Source organism: Gopherus flavomarginatus, chromosome 3, assembly GCF_025201925.1.
Source record: "Gopherus flavomarginatus isolate rGopFla2 chromosome 3, rGopFla2.mat.asm, whole genome shotgun sequence".
Taxonomy (NCBI): Eukaryota; Metazoa; Chordata; order Testudines; family Testudinidae; genus Gopherus; species Gopherus flavomarginatus.
In genome coordinates this window covers 69,061,053-69,084,024 of record NC_066619.1, presented here as the reverse complement: position 1 = coordinate 69,084,024, position 22,972 = coordinate 69,061,053, and the positions used below count along the sequence as shown (strand labels likewise).

Below are 22,972 nucleotides of genomic sequence, written 5' to 3'. Positions count from 1 at the left end.
TTTTGTGGTCAAAAGAAAAAAAGTCTTGGAAAGCCCACTTTTTATCTTTCGATGTTTGACTGTATGCCATAAACATGCTGAGTGAAAAATCTTCTTTCAGAGAAAACACTGGAAATGTCAGATCTCTTGTAGGCAGTCAGTCAGATTAGATGTATAGATTCAATAGAAAAACTTTCTGAAGTTCTGTGCCCTCAGTTAATTGCAGACATAAAATTGTGGATGCAAATCGGACTTAACACCTGCCTGTGTGCACCAGCATATATTTTACATGTGTATGTACGTACGTACATATAGTGTGTGTATGGATATCTGTATTATGTAATATATAATGTAAATCACTCTTGATAATCATCCTTTGTTTCCTTTTTTCCTTTTTAATCAGTATAGCAACATGAGAGCGAGATGTCAGGCTGTAGAAATTGGTTTTGGGACTGGTCTTATTTAATATCTTAATTAATTATGTGAAAGGGGGGTAAACATACTAATTAAATTCACAGATAATATTAAATTGAGAGATTATGCAAAACAGCAGGAAGGACAGAGAAAAAATGCAAGATTAGCAATAAAGCTGGGAAATAACAATGACATTGAAATAGGAAAATGCAATCTAATACAGCTAGTAAAAATAACAAGGAATAGGGATGTCACAGGATGACTGGGCCTGTGAGGGATGCAGCGCAACTTGTGACACTTAGGTTACATCTCCAGGTGGAGAAAATAACCAATTTGTCATGTGATTTTGTTTATATGGCTAAAATCAGGCCTTCTGGGGTAGAGAGCCAAGGGAGAAGAGAGGACTGGTAGCCACGAGAGGAGCCACGGGAGAAACCTACCTGCCTGCTTCACAGCCAAGGAGGAGGACTGTGGAATCCCTTAACCTATGGGAAGGAACTGAGTTCCGTACAAGCTTAAATTAGAAGCCACAAGGGGGTGTTCAAGTATGGCCATGAAGGACCAAAGGAGACTGTATTGTGTACTTACTAAATTAAGCTCTGGGAATGAGGGTGTTACTTTAAGAACTCCAGACTGTGGATAAGCTATTGGGAAAACCAGGAGGGAACTGAATGCAAGTTCTATCAAGGCCATGCCATGCTATGCAGGGTAGTGCTCTGGGATAGGATCCTACCTTAAATGTGAGGTAGAAAACTGGTAAGCAGTAGTGACGAGAGAGACCTATAGGTGACAGGTGACATTGGAGAGCAAATGAGATAAGAATTTATAAAGTAATATGGCTGCAAAAAATACAGATACTATTTTGTAATGCAATTGCATAAGCCTGTGTCCATCTCTGGAATATTCTGTTACGTTCAGATCACCTCAGTACTTGAAAACGTTATTGAACTGGGAGGAATTCACAGAAAAGCCATACAAATAATTCACCCATGAAAGCTCATGCTCCAATATGTCTGTTGGTCTATAAGGTGCCACAGGACTCTTTGCTACTTTTACAAATAATAAAGGGTCTGGAGGGACTAATTTACTTGAAAAGATTAAAAGAATCAATTATGTCAAGTTTGGATACATGACCATGTTCGATACTGAAATCATGTACTGGCATCTGAAGGGTGTAAACAGCATTAGGAGAGAGAAATTACTTAAGTTGGATAAATAGGACTAACCTTCAGTGTCTTTCCTGATATGTAGGTATTTTCCTGATTATGCAGGAAGAAAGAGAAGATGCAAGGGATGTGGTTTGAATAGGCTGAAACTTTATTAACTTGTCTGAGAAATACCCAACGATAACTTGCAGGTGGTCATTTTTTCCTTTATCATTCCCATTGGTATGGGAGGGCTGCTGTCATCTTTCCTCATTCCCAACCTGTTTGCTGCTTCTTGTTGGAACCCTGCCATCCTCCTCTTGTATGATGGTTAAGTGGAGTTGAGTACTATACTATATATTAGGAGTGCCAACTCCCTTTCCCCAGTTTCTTAAGGGGTTACCTTCCTGTAAGTCCCTTTCTGACTCTGGTTTATCAGGGAACTGGATCCCCTATGGAATGAGAACCTGCACTGGGAACCTGCCAAGGAAGACATCAGCTTGGTTGCCTCACTCTATGACCAGCTAACAATTTCCCGATAGCTAACAATTCCCTCCCTAATACTGGCAAAAAATATATCCATGCCATGGTCAAACAGGTGTACACCATTATCCCTAAATAACTTGGGTACCCAATACAATATTTCCTGATGAGTAAGATTTAGTCATGGGTAATTTTAGTAAAAGTCATGGACATGTCACATGCAATAAACAAAAATTTATGGCCCCGGGATCTGTCCCTGACTTGTACTATATACCCCTGACCAAATCTTGGGTTTTCTGTGGGACTCTAGGGGCACAGCTGCTGCTATGGATGGGGGGCTCTGGGATGCCCACTGGTTCTGGGGGGGGTCTGGGGGTGGGGGTTCTCCAGGGTGCCTGGTGATGCTCGGGGACGGGGTGGGTGGGCTGGGACTGTTGCTGTTGGTTGGGCGGGCCTTGTGGCTGCTCCAGCGGTCCTGGGCTCAGTCGCACTTGCCAGCTGCAAAAGTCCTGGAGGTCCTGGAAAGTCATGATAGACCTCCATGATAGACTCACAGCCTTACTGATAGGTAATTACAGACCCTCCCCATTCATGTACAGGTTTAGGCATCTCCTGACTTACGCACCTTCTGGCCATGTCAACCTGATGCCTCACCATACCTTCTGTTATAACATATATTGACCAAATTATAACCACGTTCAGCAAAGGTCCTGGATCTTACCCAAATCCGTCTTAGTCCTGAACATCAAGTCAACTGCCTTACATATTTCCAAATAATTTTCACTGAGTTGAAAAATAATCATGTCTAGTGGCTGTCCCCGAGCCCCAAAGCATGCCTTTTCTCCTCTTAGGCCAGCTCAGGATTTCCTCACCACTGAGGTCCAGCTGCAAATGTCCTGATGTGCACCCAATTCACAATACTGCATCCGCAGACACACACTCTAGCTTACTTGACTTGTTCTCTTGCTCCTGAAATTAGGTAGCTAGTAAAAATAGTAAAAATATTCATAGTGCTAGACTCTGACTGTCTATCTGGGCCTCATATATGTCTTGTATACATTTGAATACTATCATCTGATTGCCTGTATCCACTAAGCCCTTAGTCTGAGCTTGGCTGCCATTATTGTTGCCCCGATCTTGAGTACTTGGGAACGGAATTCATATGCAGGGAACCCTGCAATGGTAAGACCCTTTACAAAACTATTGCAAATGGTACCTCCATGAAGAAATAGAGGTCCATCCTCAACCAGCATCAAAGCTGTATCCCTGGGTTGCCCCTTTCTTGTAGCACTGAGGATTCACTTAGCCTCTCCCTGATCTGTTTTTAACATCCTCAAAGTCAAGATGACCAATTGCTCACCACCACATAAGTTCCTGAAATCCATATCTATGCTTGAAGGTATCTCTTGCTATTCTGGTCACCATTTCACTGACCCTATATGCTCCAGAAAATGTTATGAGGAATACAACCTTTAACAGGCTACCTGCTGCCCACTTTTGCATGTTTAGTGAATAACTTTCACTAAATCTCCAAGCAACTGAATGATAGAATGTTGAGGATCTTCGGTACGGTCTTTGTCTTGAGAGCTCGTTACTAGGAATCTCCTTACTAAGATCCTGCCACAAGGTTCTGGGTAACCTTTCATCCTTCTAACAACATAAGGCCTGATAAGTTTCTGGAGATGGTGGACGATACCAGCCTCCTTGGTGCACCAGTGATACCATCTATGAAGTACCTGGTCTTCGGGAACAGGCCAGTTGATAGTCAGACCCTCCTTCATCTGAAATTTGCATAAATGTATTAAAAACCAAACCATAAGCCCTAAATGTTTGTGGTGTTACTGATCTCTGCACTACTCCAAGAGCAGTCATACTCCAAAGAGCCACGGGCATCTGTTCAGCCTCGTTCTTGGCGGCCTGTGCCAGGTCTTGGAATCAGTCCACCTGTAATTGAGATGATACTGGCATAGCTGATTCATTAATACCGGGCACATGTTTAGCAGAAAAACATATAAGTTAAACACCACAGGAGAAATTCCCTCACCAACTTCATAACCCTGGACTACCTGCATGACTGGCTATTACATACCACTGCCAGGTTGTTACTCCTGAAACTCACACTTTTGTTTGCAGATTTCATTTCCCAAAGAGTCACTGCAACTCAAATGGGAGAGAATTTCAGAGATGTTATGTTTCTTCTTATCCCTTATCCTTTCACTCAGTGGACCATTTCTCAGCACTACTTCTCCTGGTTTTAAAAAAATAAATAAATAAAGCAGCAACCCTCCCAATCCTATGTCCCTCTTCTCCGGCCGATGCATCTGAATGAATTTTTAAATCTGCCTCTAGCATCCGTTCCTCTCTCCAAAATAAATTCCATTAAAGTGATTCAAGAACTGTTTCCATCCACATAATTCCTCCCTTATCTCTTTATTTACTCTTGTATGAAATGGTTAGGCTTTAATATTCCCAGAGTAGCAGCTGACAGTTGAGAACAAAGTACCTATTCTGTGGCCACAACTCAGCATTTAAAATTAAAAAGTATGATGATAACCTGCAGGTCATGGAGTGCAACCTTATTAGCTGACCTAGCCCTTTGATCAGTCCCCAAAGCAGCGTCAGTTTTTGTGGGGAATCTAGGTATGCCAGCCTGCGTATCTTACTCAATTCCTGGGTAGGTCATTTTAGTGGAAGGCCCGCTGTCTTTTTGTCTGCTAGTGTTATTCCCAGCTTGCCAGTCCTAGCCTAGAATGTGGCCACCATGCTCCTCAGACTTTTTCCTGTCCTGCAGACAAGAAGCCATTCAAGTAGCATACCGTGTGCCATGTACCACATTCCCATGCCACTCTCCACTGCAGCATTGTGCTGAACTTCTCAAATGCTGAGCGCAAGATTGAGCATCATTATAAAACGGACCATCAAAATAGATGCCCAAAAGGTTTAAATCTGAGCCATATACAAGGAGCAGTTAAAAATCCAGCTTAATATCAGATTTTGCTAACAGCGACCCCAGGTCATAAACCATAACCATGCTCACTGTGTTGTCAAAGGATGAATAATGTACGGAAGGGTTATGGCTGGAGGGACCAGGTTATCAATAACTTCTTTTTCCCCCGTTTGCCTGGCAAGTCCCAGCAGAGCCTACCTCTTCTGATTGCTTGTGGTTCACGTAATTACCCCCTTTGCCTTCCCCTTGTTCCCCCATTGCCTCTGGGTTGCCTTAAAGGAGCCACAACGCCTTTTCTTCTTGCTGGCCAGACAAAGCCTCACCACGTTCAGGTTGCATTGAATGCTTTTAATTTAACCTATAATTTACTGAGAGGGAAACTAAGGAATAGAGAGGTTAAGTAATCTGTCTAAGGTTCTGGAGAGATGACTTCTTGTGCTTTTGCTACAGGACCATCCTTTCCCTGATTCTAATCTAGAGTTCCCTACTATTTAAGACCATTACATCATCTCCTTTCACCAAATGATCTTAAAATATACAATTTTTTTTAATATTAAGAAAATACTAGGTTTCTTCCTCTGATTAATATTAATTCATATTTCTTCTTAATATTTTCAATTTGATTTTTTCCTTAATAAATGAAGTTTATCATATCCGCATGCCAGAATTCAGACTGGCACTCAGGGAAATATAGTCAATAGTCTGATTAGTGTCTACATTTGTAGCTGTCATATTCATTTTGGCTTTCAGAATACAATAATCATATTCTTTTATGGAATTCAGAATACCAGATATGTTTACATGAAATAATTATTCTAAGCAGTAGCAAAATTTACTTAACTAGGATTTGCTGTGGAACGTAACCAATGTATACAAAAATTCAAAACAAGGAATACCATTCCATAAAGGAAAAGTAGACAAAAGTCAAAATACAGCGCTTCAAATAATTTTGAAAGAATTGCTGCTACTTTTTTGTTCAGAATATGTATAGGTATATTTTCATCTGGATTTGTGGAAATTCAGGCATTTGACTCCCAATGTACATACAAGTGTATAAATGCCTTTAAGTTATGAATTAATGGTATTGGAATATATAATATCCAGCTCCTAAATGTAAATTTGCCTTTGTTGCTAGGTGGTTTTAGGGTTATTTTTACTAGTAATTCATAGTGATTGCTTCTGGGTTACCAGGTATTAGTTTCAGCACCTGGGACTGTCACCTGACATGCTGAAATTACCTCTGAGGCCGTTTTCCCTTCCAGCTTGGGACTCCAGAACCCTGCCTTGTTGAGCCAGACATGCTAGCCTGCTGCAACACAGACTCAGGGTCTGGGCCATGCCACCAAAGCTGCAGACTTTAACTAAAAACTACTCAGCAGATTAATGTTGCCCGTTCTCTGGAATCAGGCCAAGAAATAACCACAAACAATGGTCAAACTAAAGCAATACTGAGGGTTGATTTAGTGCTTGCTTTCCTTATTCGCACAATTATACACACACATCTCATGCATATCGGCAGGCTGTAGACACAGGTGTTGCTTTCGATCTTAGTGACTGAGGCTAGGTCTACACTATGTGTGTGTATGTGTGTGTGTGTGTGTGGTGGGGGGGTAGACCTGAGATATGCAACTTCAGCTACGTGAATAGTGCAGCTGAAGTTGGCGTTTCTTAGGTCAATTTACCTGGCCACGAGGATGGTGACAAGTCAGCTGGTGCCACTCCCCCGTCGACTCTGTTTCTGCCTGTCGCCATGGTGGAGTTCCGGAGTCGATGGCAGAGCAATCGGGGATTGGTTTTATTGTGTCTACACTAGATGCAATAAATTGATCCCCGATAAATCGATCCCTGATCATACCCACCGATCTGGCGGGTAGTGTGGACATACCTTGAGACTGGCCAGATTCCAGCTTCTCAGAGATCGAACCGCTAGGGGATGAGAGTGCCCAGCGTCCCTTTGGATCTATGGGAGGGCTCTACTGCTTTTGGTCCTGAGTTTTTGCGGTTGTGGGCATCTCTCTCTGGCTGTTACTGCTGTAGGTTTATATACAGTCCCATATATACCTTGATCATCTGTACACGGTAGTATTTTGGTTCAAGTCTTGCAATTGTTTTCTTACACTCATACTGTCTCACTCCTTATATATTGATTACATATTCATAAGCATGAATACAATTGGTAATATAGCTTTAACCAAGCCCCTCACACCAGCGAGGACTTCCGCTGGTGTTTGTGGTTCAGACAGGAAACTGTGCAACCTGCACTTCAAGAGCAAGGTAGCTGGCATCACAGGAAATCTACACACAGAGACAGACTGCATTTGAAAAAGCAAAAGGGGGAGTACATGTGGGGGAATGGGCTGCCCCTCCTCTGTCTGGGGAAGGCCATGGCAAGGCACACACACACGCACACACACAGCCTCCATTCTTTCTGGGCTGGTGCATAGGTACACAGGAAGGTTTGCAAGTAAACAGAGTCATTTACAGTTCATTGACTCTGACAGGGCTGCCCAGAGGATTCAGGGGGCCTGGACCCTGCCACCGAATTGCTGCTGAAGACCTGGCACTTCGGTGGGTGGTCCCGGGGCGGAAGGACCCACCACTGCAGGTCTTCGGGGCACTTCAGTGGCGGATCCTGGAGTGGAACGACCCCCTGCCACCGAATTGCTGCTGAAGACCCGGAGCGGAAGAAGCTCTGGGGGTCTGGGCCTCCCGAGAGTTTTCTGGGGCCCCAAAAAACTCTCGTAGGGGCCCCTGCAGGCCCCTGGGTCTGGGGCGAATTGCCCAACTTCCCCCCCCTCCCCCCGGGCGGCCCTGGACTCTGAAGCACCCTTAATGGCTTCCACTTAATATGTTTACATCAGTAATACAAGTTTATATCTTATTCTCCTAACTTGAGACATTGAAATAATACATGCAAACAACTAGGATGAACACATTCAGTAGATTATAAGCTTTGTAATGATACCTTACAAGAGACCTTTTGCATAAAGCATATTCCAGTTACATCAGTCACATTCATAAGCATATTTTCATAAAGCATATGGAGTGCAAGTCACAAAGATAATGGGTAAAATCTTGTGCTCTTAAATTATGACCAAGCAATATAGGACAATGCCATCATCTAGTAGTTAAAACAATCACATTGTTTACCAGTACCTGAAATGATGGCAATGAAACAAGTGTCACTGCAAACTGTAGCCACTGTGCTGCACTAAATACATCAGCTGTGAAGTGGTTGATATTGCTGAATAAATCCTTTTCAAAGGGATTACTTGCTAGCTTGCCCCTTAGGCTATGAAAAATATCAGAATTATTCTACCTCTGAGCCATAGTTCAAGCAAGAGTCCAGATATCTCATACAATGGGAGGTAAAGCCATTGTCCGGTATATAAAAATGGGTTCACTGCACTCTAGCAGCTGAATTTCAAAATTGGTTGTAAGATGTGAAACCTTTCATGTTTAAAGGAAGTAGAGTTAATCAGTTCTTCTGTATGTTAGGTTAATTAGAAAACTGGTTTCCAATTTTCTTCTTTAACCAAACTTTTCTACTAGATTCACTACGTTTTCCATGCTATACCTTTTTATGTAAGGTTTACTGAAAATTCTTCCCATAAGAGTTTTTTTTCCCATGTTTCATGATATTTTGCACCTTTGTAGCACCTTTCATCTGAGGACTCTTTAGTTAGTATGTGTGTGACATAAGTATAGTGATCCATGTTTTATTAAAGAGTAAACAGAGGTACCAAGAGGTTAATTGATTTGCCGAAGGCCATAAGCAAGAAAGTTAAAGATGCAGGGTTGGAATCAAGATTTCTTGATTCTCAATCCATTGCTCTTATCATGATATATTTCTTATGTTTTGTTTTACGTTAGGTTTAAAAATAGTCCTTTTGCAAAAGAATGTATGTGTTTCTTTGAATTATTCCTGCTTCTAAATATGATGAAATTAAACAAACAAACAAAAACTAAATGCATTTAACAGAGACAGAATATTTGTTCTTGTGTCTTAGGTAAAATACTTGTTATCATCTTAGTGTTGTTTTTTTTCCATGGGTGGTTATAAATAATAGAAAAATTACCTAAAATAAATCACAGTAATGAAACAATTAGGCATAGGATACATTTTTTGAAAGGTAATCCCAAAACGGCATTTTCTTCCGTTTCCTCTCAATGGTAACTTAAAATATTGTTACCATTGTCAGTTTCATAGCTGTAATATCATTTTAAAAATAGTGCCACAAAACAGCTGAACAGTTCTTCTCTGTGATGTCAAAAAGATTTGGTCAGTGGTTCTACACTCTTCTGGGGTGGAGGAAGCACCCTTAGTGACGGAATGAGTGATTAAGAGCTTTTATACACAGTAATGCACTATGGAGATTTATTTTTTAACTATTTCTTTAGGAAGTTTTAAGTTTACACATCCTTGCAATGTAAATATGAGAAACAAAACCATTATTTCAACAGTTAGCTTTTGTTTAAAGAGACATACAAGATTATAGTCATAAGATATTTCTGTTTAATAGGGTGTTACTCTGTTACAGAAGGAGCGTCATTACAATCCCTGTGTTGTTTCTAGTGATTTTATTAAACTGAGTGAAATAGCTATATACACATATTTAATGGATAGGTATGTCTATCATGTTAATTTTTAAAAAAGGGAGAGGTGTGCTGTTCTCTTTTTTGTAGGTGAATGTACTTGTCTGAGAACTGAATAAAAGGTAACCAAATAATTATCTATCTGTTCGCTATTTTGCTGGGTGCATAATTGGTGTGTTAATTTTTCCATCATCACAACCTCCCATATATTTTTTTGAAACATTTCTCAATGGTTGGGTGGTTATTCTCTTCCCAGTGAGAGTCTACCAATAGCCAAGCAGCTGGTAGCAGATAAGATGTCAATTCACTTCCTTTTGTGTGGTCATTTCTACTAGGAAGCCCCAGAAAGATTACCAAAGGATCATTTGGTAATAAATATCCAACAATGAGTGATATTTGGTTATGAATTGCATCCCAGTACTCTAATGATTGACATGTCCACCATGTATGAATAAAATATCCTCTTTCATCACAATTTCTCCAACATTTATCCCCATCCAGTAGGGGTTCGGCATTTAAATCATAGGTCTCTAATAGAGTTGTTTGAGATTTGAGTTCTGAGATCTTATAGAATTTGTTGCCTGTTTGTATCCAAGTGTTTTCTGGAGCTGACATTTCAGATTTGGCATTATTACTTTAAATCCAGACTCTTTCCCAAAGCCCTGGATTTCTTTAAAAACTGATTTTAGGGAAATAGTTGGTTTAGATAAAAATACTATTACATTCTTCACATGTCATGCTATTTCCTGATGTGTTCCCACAAATGTAAGCTTTCGAGCCAATTGCCTATCACTTTTATTTCCTTTTTCATTAAACTGCTTTGTATACCTATGGGCTTTTCCCGAGATGTCTGTCCATTAACATATGCAACTGCTCTCTGGTATTAGTTACGGTTATGTTTTTTTCCTGAACTTGTGTTTTTATTAATGTCTTGTAACCTTTTCATTTTCCTGTTCTAGTTTTATTTTTTCTTGAGCTCTATCTTTTAATTGAGAGCCTCTGCTTTTCAGCTGACTCCTAAATATTGCTTTACCTGCCTCCCAGAGAAGGTCTTTTTTTAAAAAATAAATAAATAAATAAATTGTCCATATAATTTATTTGGAAGTATTGAAAAATTCACTCTTCAATTGCTGCAACCGCAGTCTTTGTCTTGGAGGAGCAAGCAGTTCATTTTCCAATACAGTGATCTTTGAGACCAACCCAGTTATCAAATATTGTTTCCACTGGTGTGTGTTCTGACCGTGTAATGTTGCCAATTTCCACAGATCTTGTCTGCTTTGTTAATGACTTAGAGATTAACATTGTCTCTCCTAGTATATAACCGATGAGGGTGTGAATAATGTGTGCAGTCTTTTTCCCCGGGTACAATTTTCTCTAGAAGTCTGAGAGATTGAATTGTTGGCATAGAGAAGTCAATGCTGTATCTGCTTCCCTAACCCCGTGTCTTTTTAACAGAACTGTCCCAGTAAGGAGTCGGTGTGGAATTGAAGTCTCCTCCAAGTGTAATTTCCCCCTCCCTAGAGTGTTGCAGTTTTAAAGAAGTCCTTTAAAAAAGCTTTTTTTTGCTTTTGCTTGGGAGCATACACTGAGTCTACTGTTATTAATAACCTAGCAATTGTGTTCTTCAACAGTATAAATCATCCTTCCTTATCCTTAAATGGATCTTTAATCTAAAAAGTACATGTTTAGCAAATATTCCCACTCCTCTTTTCTTTTCTTTAGACAAAATGTCTGTTGAAACTAGTTTCCTTTCATGTTTATAATTTGCTCCTCCTGAAAATGAGTTTCTTGAACTAGAATAATTTGAGTTTGAATTTTAAGTTCTACCAGGGCGTTTTTCCTTTTAACAACATGATTTAGCACTTTGATATTCAAAGATGTTACTCTCAGTGTCTCTTCCTTTTAAAGTAACTGTTCAGCTTATTGAAAAACCTGAAATTATTGTGATTCTTCAGCTGTTTGATTAAATGAACCTTTGTGATACCAGTGATTCTCTTGTTTTTAATTATATTGCATTCACTATTGTGGGCCTGAATATGGCTTAGTTTCTGTTTGTAAACGTCTATATTTACTTCTTATGTAAATTCTGCCTAGCATCCCCAGTTCCCTCCTCTCTTCTGCATTCCCTTCACTCTAAATTGATAAATGAAATACCAACATAACATGTAAAACAGTCCCCAAATGACTATGCTTTGCTGAACCCTCATCCCTGTACTCTCCCCATAAGCACTTGGATTACTTCTCTTGCAATCCAAAGGAGGTTCATTCTCCACCTAGGGGACGTTGACCCTCACCTTTAGGGATAGATTGCTGTCTGATCATTTGAGTTATTGGGGGTGAGGGGATTACACAGAACCCCTAACGACTCCTTCCTTATCTCTTCTCTATCTTCTCTAATCTCCTCCAACCTTGAAATCTCACCGCCATCACGCTCCCTCCTTATTGTTCTTCATTTCCTCTACGTTTTGAAGTACACAACACAACTATTGAAGTAAGCTTCATACTGTTTGGTTATAAGTGTAGTATAGTGTTGTGTATTCCTGGTAACTCACAAGAAGTCCCTTCTGATTAGTTTTTGGATTACTACTTGGGTATCTGAGTTCTCTTGTTCAGCTCCACTTCTGCCATTACTTGTGTATGATCTCTATTCCTTTCTTTTCTTGTCTTCTTTTTCCTGGGTTTCAGGCAGTTGATACTACTCCAGTTGATACTCTGGCTCTCACCCTTGGCTCCTGATTCCTGGCTATTGGCTACATTTTACTCCCTGGATTTAGTATCTCAGCTCCTGATTTGGTCTCTTGCCACTGGGCCTGGTGATCTCTGCTCCAATCACGATGCCAGGCAACTGTCTTGACCATTAGATAAGACTGCCCACTACCCAGTTGGTAACAGCGGCTTCTATACTGCAGTAGCTCAAATAATTTTGCTGGGAATAGGGGATGACCTGACATACCATTTTACTGGGTTTGTCCCAGTATGGATAGAGAGATAGAGGGTCCCAGCTGTTTTTAGTGAAATCAAGGATTTTAATTTGGTTTCCCTGTAACCCAAAGACATTTGGTCAACTGCCCGTCTCATTGCCAACGTGCTCTGCTTTGTCCCCCATCAAGTCTGCATTTTCCCTCCTGCGATTCTATGCTGGCTGCTTCTCAGGTCTTTAATGGATACACTTCTACCAGATATACTCTCTTTAGAGTCGGTGTCAGTGAGTTTCAACCTTTAGTAGCTAATCTTCTGTCTAATACATTTAATAAACCTAAGATAGATTTGTATTCATATTGAAGCCTACTTCCTTGGAGTGCACTGCCTTTGTAGCCTAATATCTTACCATTTTATGAACACTTTCCCTAATGCTTGTATGGGTGAAGTTGAGTGCATGATTTGGTTTAAAGTATTCCTTTTGCATTAATCCTAAATGGGCATGTCTTATTTTTCTCATCACCGATATATCAGGCGATTCCTCATCTAAGAAACCTTTTACAGAATAAAGTTATTGTCATAATATCTGTCTAGCCATATTCTGATAATAGCTGCAACTATGCTATCTTGTCAAGAAATGTCCTGCACCACTTGGCACAAAGAAGGTGCTGTCTGCCACTGGTGTGTGTGTATGAATGTCTGGTTGTATAAGGGGAGAGAGGAGGTAAGTAGGGAGGTGTTGCAGAATTGGTCACAAGGGATGGGTATATGTAATGAAGGCATTTCAGGGCTCTATTAAGACTGAACCTCTTAGGCATATGATTAGTTTCCAAAACCTCAAATGGTGCGTTATACATGACACTTTAGTAATTAATATGAAAAGAGCAACGTAGAACATAGAAGCAATTTTCCATTTTCAGCTCATAATCCCTTAACTGTTTGGGGCAACTATACATGCAGCTCAACTTTTAAATGCACCTCGGCAGACATTTGAAAAATATGAGTTGGAGGTTTTTTGGTTAATATTTTCAACCTGCTGTCATGGAGCAGCAATCTCAGTACAATTTTCCTTCATTTTGTCGCTGCACTTCAGAGTTTGTTATTGTGAAAAGGATGTATGCGTAACATTATTACCTTAATCAACACATCTCATCAGTAGTTGTGCTGTTTTTCCGGTATGAATATACAAACACTGAATAGATAAAACACTTTGAAATAAATAAAGGATGCTAGAGTCTCTCATTACATAAACTGTTAAAATGTAGTCTCTACTGTGCTTGCTAGGGAGCTGATCATTAAGAGTGCGAGTCTGTCACAGAGGTCAAGAAAGTCATGGATTCTGTGACTTTCGGGGACCTCCATGACTTCTGCAGCTGACAGGTGCAACTGACCCCAGGGCCACTGGAGCAGCTAGGGTGGCCCCAGGACCAACCACATCGGCCCATCCACAAAGCGGAGATCCGAGGCCATAACCTTAGTCCCAGATCTGGACCTTAGCGTCCAAAATATGGGGGTTAGTATGAAAACCTCCAAGCTTAGTTACCAGCTTGGACCTGGTACCTGCTGCCACCACCCAAAAAATTAGAGTGTTTTGGGGCACTCTGGTCCCTCTGAAAAACCTTCCCTGAGGACCCCAAGACCCAAATCCCTTGAGTCTCACAACAAAGGGAAATAATCCTTTTTCCCTTCCCCCCTCCAGGTGCTCCTGGAGAGATACACAGACACAAGCTCTGTGAAACTACACAGAGAGACTCCCCCTCTCTGTTCCCAATCCTGGAAACAAAAAGTACTTTCCTATTCCCCCAGAGGGAATGCAAAATCAGGCTAGCAATCCAACACACAGATCTCCCCTTGATTTCTCCCTCCCACCAATTCCCTGGTGAGTACAGACTCAATTTCCCTGAAGTAAAGAAAAACTCCAACAGGTCTTAAAAGAAAGCTTTATATAAAAAGAAAGAAAAATACATACAAATGTGCTCTCTGTATTAAGATGATACAACACAGGGTCAATTGCTTAAAAGAATATTGAATAAACAGCCTTATTCAAAAAGAAGACAAATCAAAGCACTCCAGCACTTATATTCATGCAAATACCAAAGAAAAGAAACCATAGAACTTACTATCTGATCTCTTTGTCCTTACACTTAGAAACAGAAGACTAGAAAGAAGAACTACTTCTCCAAAGCTCAGAGAAAACAGGCAGGCAGACAAAAGACCTCAGACACACAATTCCCTCCACCCAAAGTTGAAAAAATCCGGTTTCCTGATTGGTCCTCTGGTCAGGTGCTTCAGGTGAAAGAGACATTAACCCTTAGCTATCTGTTTATGACACCATCCCCTTCCCCCGAATGGGGACCACTTGCCCCTGCCCCCAGCACTGGCAGGTGCCCCAGAGGCCCCCCCCCGAGCACCAATGGGCACCCTAGAGCCCCCCCTCTTGAGCAGTAGCTGCGTCCCCAGAGTCCCCCAGAATATCCAAGATTTAGTCAGGAGTATATAATACAAGTCATGGACAGGTCACAGGCCGTGAATTTTTATTTATTGCCTGCGACCTGTCTTTGAATTTTGGTAAAGTTACACATGACTAAACTTATTAGCCTTACTGATCATACATGGTGTTCAGCATACTTCTCATTGTAATCAGTGGGAGTTGAGAGTGCAACATGTTGCAGGATTTGGCTGTAAAAATGTTTTAAAATAAAACGTGTAGACATCTGGATCATTAAAGTATTCTGTGGGAAAACAATCTCTTCCTGACCTACTCAATCATTTTTCATTATTTAAAAAAAAAAACAGGGATGATTACTATTTAATGACAGCCATACATATGAGTAGTATAACTGAAGTTAATCACTGAATGTAAAAAGAAGCCATTTACCTCCATCTTTAGTAAAGTCCAATATTTGTACCCAGCATTTTAGAATGTGAGATTCCATTCATATCTTCCTGGTGACCTCAAGTTTTTATGGCAGTTCTTTAGAAATGCTTTAAAGTGACAGGGCTTGATTTTGCTCTATTAGGGAATGCCTACAAGGAGACACTCAGGAAAGGTAAGCTGAATTAAGTGTAGATGTGAATTTAGAGTGCATTAACCCCCTGTATGGATGCTCTTATTCAGAAGTAAAGTGGCTTTAGTTCCTACAGGGTATTAAGCTAAAGGAAACTAAGGCACTTTGCTTCTGAATGAGAGCGTGTATGCTTGGGTTTACAGTGTTGTTAACTAATCCACTTTAAATTCACGTCTTCAGTTAATTTGTCTTAACTTCCTAAGTGTTCCTTTGTAGACATGCCCTTCACATTGTTTTTGTGACTGACTTTATTGATTTTATTAAACAAACAGTGAAAAGTAAAAAAAAAAAAAAAGTAAATGACTTACAGGTTGAATATGTTTTCAAATACTGCACACTTCATGGACTCTCCAGTAGAAATATGCATATGAGGCAATTTTACACCTGTCAAGGCTGCAAGACTGGACAATGCTATGTAGACACAACATATTAGGGAGGGGGTGTAATAGTAATAAAATAAGAGAATGACATACATGAATAGGTAAGGAGAAGATGGGGGCAGTTAGGTGAAATGGAGATCTGGCATTGTATGAACCTTCTCACTATTTTTTATCCAAAGGTATCTAAAATGTCTTTGTATTCAAACAGTTGCTCTCTATGGCAATAAATTGTTCTTTCTTTCACTTTAACGCAAACAGGTCTGAATTCCGCTGCTGCGTTCTAGGCGTAAGTCTACTCTCCATATTTGTAAAATCATGCTGTGACAGGGTCCCTGGAGTGTAACCTGGACTGTGGGACTGCTGAGCCTTCTAAAACCCACGAACCTGGGCTGTCTGTCACACTGTGGTGCTGATGTCAAGCTACAAACCTCTGACAGGCACTGCACTTACACAGACATCCTCAGGCAGGGCCACACTCAACTGTTTTACATGAATGATCTCCGAGCCACTCACGAACCATCAATAGAGACTCCAGCCAGTTCCCTCCAGCTCCCCAGCCTTGCACCACCAGAACTTTGCTATCTTGCACTGGTCAGAAGCCTGGCCAGTGTAAACTCACTAGTAGTGGATATGCAATTGCTCTTGTTAACTTGAGCTGAAATTTTGCAAATACTTCAACCAAAACACAATTTTAAGTAAAATATAAAACAGATGTATTAACTACTGAAAGATTGATTGTAAGTGATTATACATGGTAGGCATAAAGGTCAGAGATAGCTACCTTTAGAAAATGAAGAACAAACATGCACTCTACAAACTAAAATTGTAGTCTAAGCAAGAGTTGAATCAAACAATGTCTCATCCTGACAGATGGTACAGCAAGGTAAGTTCTTTAATGTACTGGACTCCCTTTCCAAACTGGGACCACTCGTTCCCAGTTAAAAGTCTTTGTCTTCTAGAGAGATCATTTTTCCAAGTGTTGAGATGTGTGGGAGAGAGGCTAAGTGATGATGTCACTTCCCCTCTTTTATATTTTCTTCCAGCTTGCTGTGACATAGGTACCTGGCAGTTCCCGTTGGTCAAGCAGTCTCCATTCCATAAGTGCTCTCTCTGAGAAGTCTCTGGGATGGCCATTGAGAGAGTGGATTCCCTTTAATGGGCCATCAGCACATGTCTGGCTGGTCCTTTGTTGAATTGAAAGGTTGGCTATGGGAGTCTCCCAACCTCACAACATTCTTCAGTAACGTATAGCAATGCTTCATAACTTCACATATAATGATGGCACTATACTATTCAATAGGATATTAATGTTCAACAGATCAAGACTTTTAAAATACGTCCTCACAAGGTATACTTTGTACAAAACTTGTCACCATGGTGAATGTGGGGACTCCAGCTTGGTACTTTGAGGTACAGAGTGTCACACATGGACTTCGTGATCATTGCAGCCTTAAAGAACCAAAGTCTTTGTGGTAGAGTTAATCCCATTTTACCAGGTAAATATCCTATGATGGAACTTTCATCTGTGGTTTGACAGCTAAAGCTGAGCTTTATTTTAACTCTAGTGTTCACCTTTTTCCACAGCTGGCTGGCTATTGGACAGTCCCATGCATCAGGGTTCCTTTTTCTTTTTTTGTTTATTAAGCATAGCCTGAGATTCACAGAAGCATTTTTAACATTAAATTATACACTTTGCCACTGGGATTCTTTTGTTTTTGTGACAAATCCTCTCCCCATACTAGGTTCCCAGTAGTTCTGTGGCCTCTGGCAGTCTTAGGGCATCTGGATTAATTGATACATTAGCAAGTGTCTAAGGGCATGTCTACACTTGGCATTTAAAGCAGAAAAAATCCTTTTTTTGCACAAAAACCACAGGAGTGTCTACCCTTGCCAATGACTTTTTGCAGTGAAACTCAGAAGTTTCACCACAAAAGGAAAACCTCCTCCACGAGAGGCGTACGGCTCTTACCGGTGATGCTTTTGCGGTGATGTGTAAGTGAAGACACGTTTCTCCTGTTTACATAGCTTTTAGCCTCCACCAGTTGTCACGGAGTGTGGGGGAGTCCGGCTCTGCACCCCTCTTCCTGGGACCCACAGTGACTCTTAGCCAGCCAGTAAAACAGAAGGTTTATTGGACAACAGGAACACAGGTTACAGCAGAGCTTGCAGGCACAGTCAGGACCCCTCCACCGAGTACTTCTGGGCTTTCAGGGTGCTTGGATCCTAGCTAGGATACCCTGAATTCCGCCCACACAGCCCCAAGCCCAAACTCAAACTGCTTCCCTCCTGCCACTCCCTTCTTTTGTCCCCTTCCCGGGCAAAGGTGTTGACCTTTCCCCTCCCTTACCTAGCTCAGGTTGCAGGCCCTGGCATCGTCCATCCCCTAAAGTCCTCCCCTGCTCTCCCACTCCCCACACAGACAGTCCCTACTGCATTACAGCCCCCGTGCCTAGGTGACCAATCTAGCCAGCAGCTCTTTTGCTCTGTTGCCAGGTAAACAGACATCCACTCCTCCCCCTGTAAAGCCCCAAGAACTTTGAAACCCCACTTCCTATTTTCTTGGCAAGTGCTCACTTATCTGGCCAGGTGACAATGTCCGCTCCACAGAGCTAACGATCCCCTGCTTGGAGCAATGCTGAGCTACTGGAGCTTATCAGTGTTTGGGGAGAGGAGGCTGTGCAGGGACCCCCCCACTAGACCAGTCATCAAATTGGCGAGAGTTGCACTGTGGGATAGCTGCCCTAAAGCGCTGCTCTCATCAGTGACAGAAGTGCTGCTAATATAAACACTCTCTGACGCCTGAGGAATTAAGTGAGTACACAAACCAGTGCTTTACTTTCACTGGTGAAACTTACAGCGCAAAAACTCTGCAAGTGTAGACATACTCCTAGTTGTAAGTACTGCCACTCCACTGAGGATGGCAGGTCATAATGATGTTTTAGTATTAGAAAAGAGACAAAGCCCTCATCACTGACTAATCAGGAAACATGTATGATGCCCCTGCTCAGGCAGTTCTTCCAAATCGTGGGTTTGTTCCCAATTTGCAAGTCTGGGTTGCCCCAAATAGGTGCTTTTGCATGCTGGCAAGGATTAAATTGCTGCATCTCTGCTTGGATAGCCCAAATCCTTTGTGCAGCCACCACAGTATGCAGCTTATTTTTTCTTCGTTGGACAAAAAGAGGAGCCAAGAAACCCATGAGGGCAGAATAGGTTGGGGGGAATTGGATGCATTAAAACATGTTCAGTTGCCACCCACATGATTATAATAGTGTTAGCATGCTGGAACCAATCTGACATCTGAGACATCATAAAAGCATACGAGTAATTTTGTTGGCCTCTGAGCCTAACTAACCCTCTTCCCCTTTGCCTCTAGGGAGTTGGAGTTTTATTAAATAATAGTTGTGAACATTGACCAGCTTCCCCCAGGAAAGCTCTGATAATGCTATTAAATTTTCTTAATTAAGACAAAGGAATATATGTGGATAGGCCACTTAGAGTATAGAGGAGCCTAAGTAGAATATTTATTTCTATTGTGTTAACACTTTCCCATAGGCTCAGGAAGAGAGGATGCCACCTATTTGTGTCACTAACTGAGAGAGTACAGGTTCTAAATTTATTATCACCAGTTTATTAATATTTCTTGGAACTTTTATAGATAAGTTCATAATTGCATCAGTTTGCCTATAGAAATTCACCTGGAAGATTTCCAATAGTTCTGACTCCCCCCCCCATTTATTTTATAATCAGATATTGATAGAAGTTTTTGAATTAGTGATAAGAGGGCTGGAATTGTGATTTCTGACTTGAATACATACAAAAGGGTATAGTTGCATATAACATCAATTTATTTACCATGGAACCATGTTGGAAGAGCCTGTATGCAGGGCTGGCTCCAGGCACCAGCGAAGGAAGCAAGTGCTTGGGGCGGCCAATGGAAAGGGGCATCCAGGTCTTCTGCGGTAATCCGGTGGTGGGTCCGTCAGTCCCTCCTGGAGGGAAGGACCCACTGCCGAAATGCTGCCGAAGAATGAAGCGGCACGGTAGAACTGCTGTCAATCACGGCTTTATCTCTCCCCTACCTTTTGCTGCTTGGGGTGGCAAAAAAGCTGGAGCCGGCCCTGCCTATATGGCTATTGCCAGGGTTCAAGAGCCAAATGAAACAGTAATGGTAACAGAGGATACCCTTTCCTGTAGAGGCTGAAGGTAGCCGAAGTCACATTGTTGGTTATGTTGTGGGAGGTGAGGTGAGATCAGAACAGTTGGATCCAGAAACTAAACACAACTCCAAATCCAATTTTTTGTACGGTATAAAATGTAGCTGCAGCCCACTTTATCAAAATACTTACCTGTATTTAAGACTAAAATGGCATATGGTTTGGGGTCATCATATTACATTGCTATACTATCAATAACTTGTCAAAGATTAACATCCATGGCAGCCTCTGACAAACCTGAGTTGATTTGGATGTATGATAGAGCCCAAAACCTTTTCCAGTCTCATTGCCAGGACTCTTGGCAATATGTTGACATCACTATTAATAAGTGAAATCGACCTATAACTGGAATATAGTGGCATCTCTTCCTTGTTTAGGAATAACTGATATTAAGGCTTTTCTCATCATAGGCAGAAGGGACCCTTTATAAGTGATTAATTAAATTAAATTAAATAAATTTCAAGCATCTTGTCAGACAGAAGTTCAAGGAAGTATCTGTGGAATGTAACTGAGAAGCCATCTGGCCCAGGGGCTTTCCCTACTTTCATATTCTTAATCACTCAATTAACTCATCCTATGTTTGGGGGGTGTCAAGGTTTCAACATTAATATTGCATTAATATTTTGAAAAATTGATCCAAAGCTCTTGTGGAAAGTTTGTGTCTAATTTGTACAGATCTTTATAGAAAAAGAACTCTTTATTAATATATTTGTGATAAATATAATTTACCATGTTTGTCATGGCTGGTTGTGATTCTACATGCAGAGGCCTTGTCTCTTATGTGGTATGCTAGGAGCTTGCCTGCTTTTTCATCTGATACCCAGATATCCTGCCTGGGTTGAAATAAGGTGAATTCAGTGTGTGCCAAGTATAGCCTGTTGAATTTATATCTACAATTGATCAGAGATCATAACCTATCTGGAGATGGGACTGTGGCATAAGAAAAATCAAGCTCATTTACTTTTTTTCTCAAGAGGCCTCATATTTTCTCCATGTTCCTTTCTCTAGGCAGATGCAAAACTAATAATTCTACCTCTCAATAGACCTTGAGCATCTCTCACAGTAGCCTGCTAGAAGCTGTTGAAGGTTCATTTATTTCCAGAAACAGGCCAATTCCTTTTTCAATAAGAACTTTGAAATGAGGCTCTAATAAAAGTGAAGAAATAAATGTGCATCTAAATAGCCATTTTTTATCCTGTTATTTTGGTATGTGAAGAGTTTTATAGGGGCATACTCAGAGACAGCAATTGGTGTCAATGGAAGAATCAATTACAGAACTAACCAACATCCGACGAAGTGGGTATTAACCCACAAAAGCTCATGCTTCAATACGTCTGTTAGTCTATAAGGCGCCACAGGACTCTTTGCCGCTTTTACAGAATTAACCAAGTCCCTGGAGATCAAAGGCAATCTGTATGGGAATAGGACTCAAGTACTGGGGAAAAGCATGAATAGTTCCTACTCATTTGGATGAGCTGTCAGATATCACATAGTCCCAGAACTTTAATATGCAATTCCAGGCCATTCTATTTTTAGTTAGTTTATGACCCTTATAACGAAAGGATTGACCCCTTAATTAAAATCCCCAGAAATCATAATGGAGGTGTGGGGTTCTCCATATAATTTAGTAAATAATATATGACCGTTTTTAGAATCATCTAGCATACAGCAATGATTATTTCAGATTCATTTCTCATGACTTTATGGATTAAAAATCTGTCCTCCGATCATCTAAAGTTGACTTTGACATTGTTACTGCTAGCACTTTATGCAAGAGTATGACTGCTCCTCTGTACTTGGATGAGAAGCAGCAAGGCACTGCTGCTTCTACCCAATCACATTCTAATTTAGCAGCCTCATCTGCGGTGAAGTGTATCTCCTGCAAAAAGCACTACATCTACCTTTGCTTTCTATAATAACTAGTACACTTTTTTCTTTTAACACTCCCCACAGAGAAGGGGAGAGGAAGAAGGAAGGAATCTGTGGCTAAAATGCTGCAGATGTTTGTTCCACAATTTTTGGATTGTCTTGCCAGATGATTGCCACTTGCCAACCTCCAGGGAATAGGGTAGGTGCAGGAGAATTGGGCTGATACATCAACGTTTGCAGCCGCCTTCAGGAGCTTGATACAAATCACATTCATGTAGGTTGTAATTTTCTTGAGTACTGGTGTTCTAGAGAGCGGTGAAAAGGGGGTGCGGAAGAGTGAGTGTAATAAGGGTATATAGGTGAGAGCTCTGGAGAGGGGGAAGGAAGAGCCCAAAAAGACAGGCTAAAGTAAAAACATCAGGACATAACATATACATAACAACGTGACCTATTGCCAAACATGGCTGGGCTCTCTTTGGTATGTAGTGTTTTCTCAGTCTCTCCTGAGTGGTAACTCCACTTTAAAAAGTAAATCATAATGAAAAAGCAGCAATTGGTTTAATTTAGTTTACAGCATTACATGTTTGACAATCATCAGTTCTAGAGAGTGCGGGCCAGAGAGAGACAGCATCAAGGCCAGGAGCTTCATCAATACCCACTATTTAAAAACAGGCATCCTATATTTCCCAGACAGCAAAGAAATAGCACATTGTAGGAGATAGAAAGGGAGCACAGAGTCCACAAATGTGATATTTCTTCACCTGGAATGTCAAGTATATGCTCGTGTGTTATCCCCTAATTGTAATCTTTTCAGTTTACCAAACCAAACACCAAAGAACTGGTAGTGCAGCTTGGAGCACTGTGAGAGATGATGTATGTTGTGGGGATTGTTTGCCCAGGGCCACATGCTCCCCTTCCTTTGTTTTACAACCAAACATTCCATTTCTATTCCCCATAT

At 41.0% G+C, this 22,972-nt stretch overlaps 1 protein-coding gene across 6 annotated transcripts in view; it reads left to right on the top strand.

Annotated features, from left to right (window-relative positions):
- FBXL17 (F-box and leucine rich repeat protein 17) overlaps window positions 1-22,972 on the top strand; it is a 498,281-nt gene that overhangs the window by 161,757 nt on the left and 313,552 nt on the right. The window contains exon 6 of one of the 6 annotated variants that reach the window (XM_050945803.1): window positions 762-1,701. The exons of the other annotated variants lie outside the window; for them this stretch is intronic. Within the exon in view, the coding sequence (XP_050801760.1) occupies window positions 762-917 (156 nt within the window). The 3' untranslated portion in view covers window positions 918-1,701. Of the gene's footprint in view, window positions 1-761; window positions 1,702-22,972 lie in introns of those variants that run through there. 6 annotated transcript variants of the gene reach the window in all.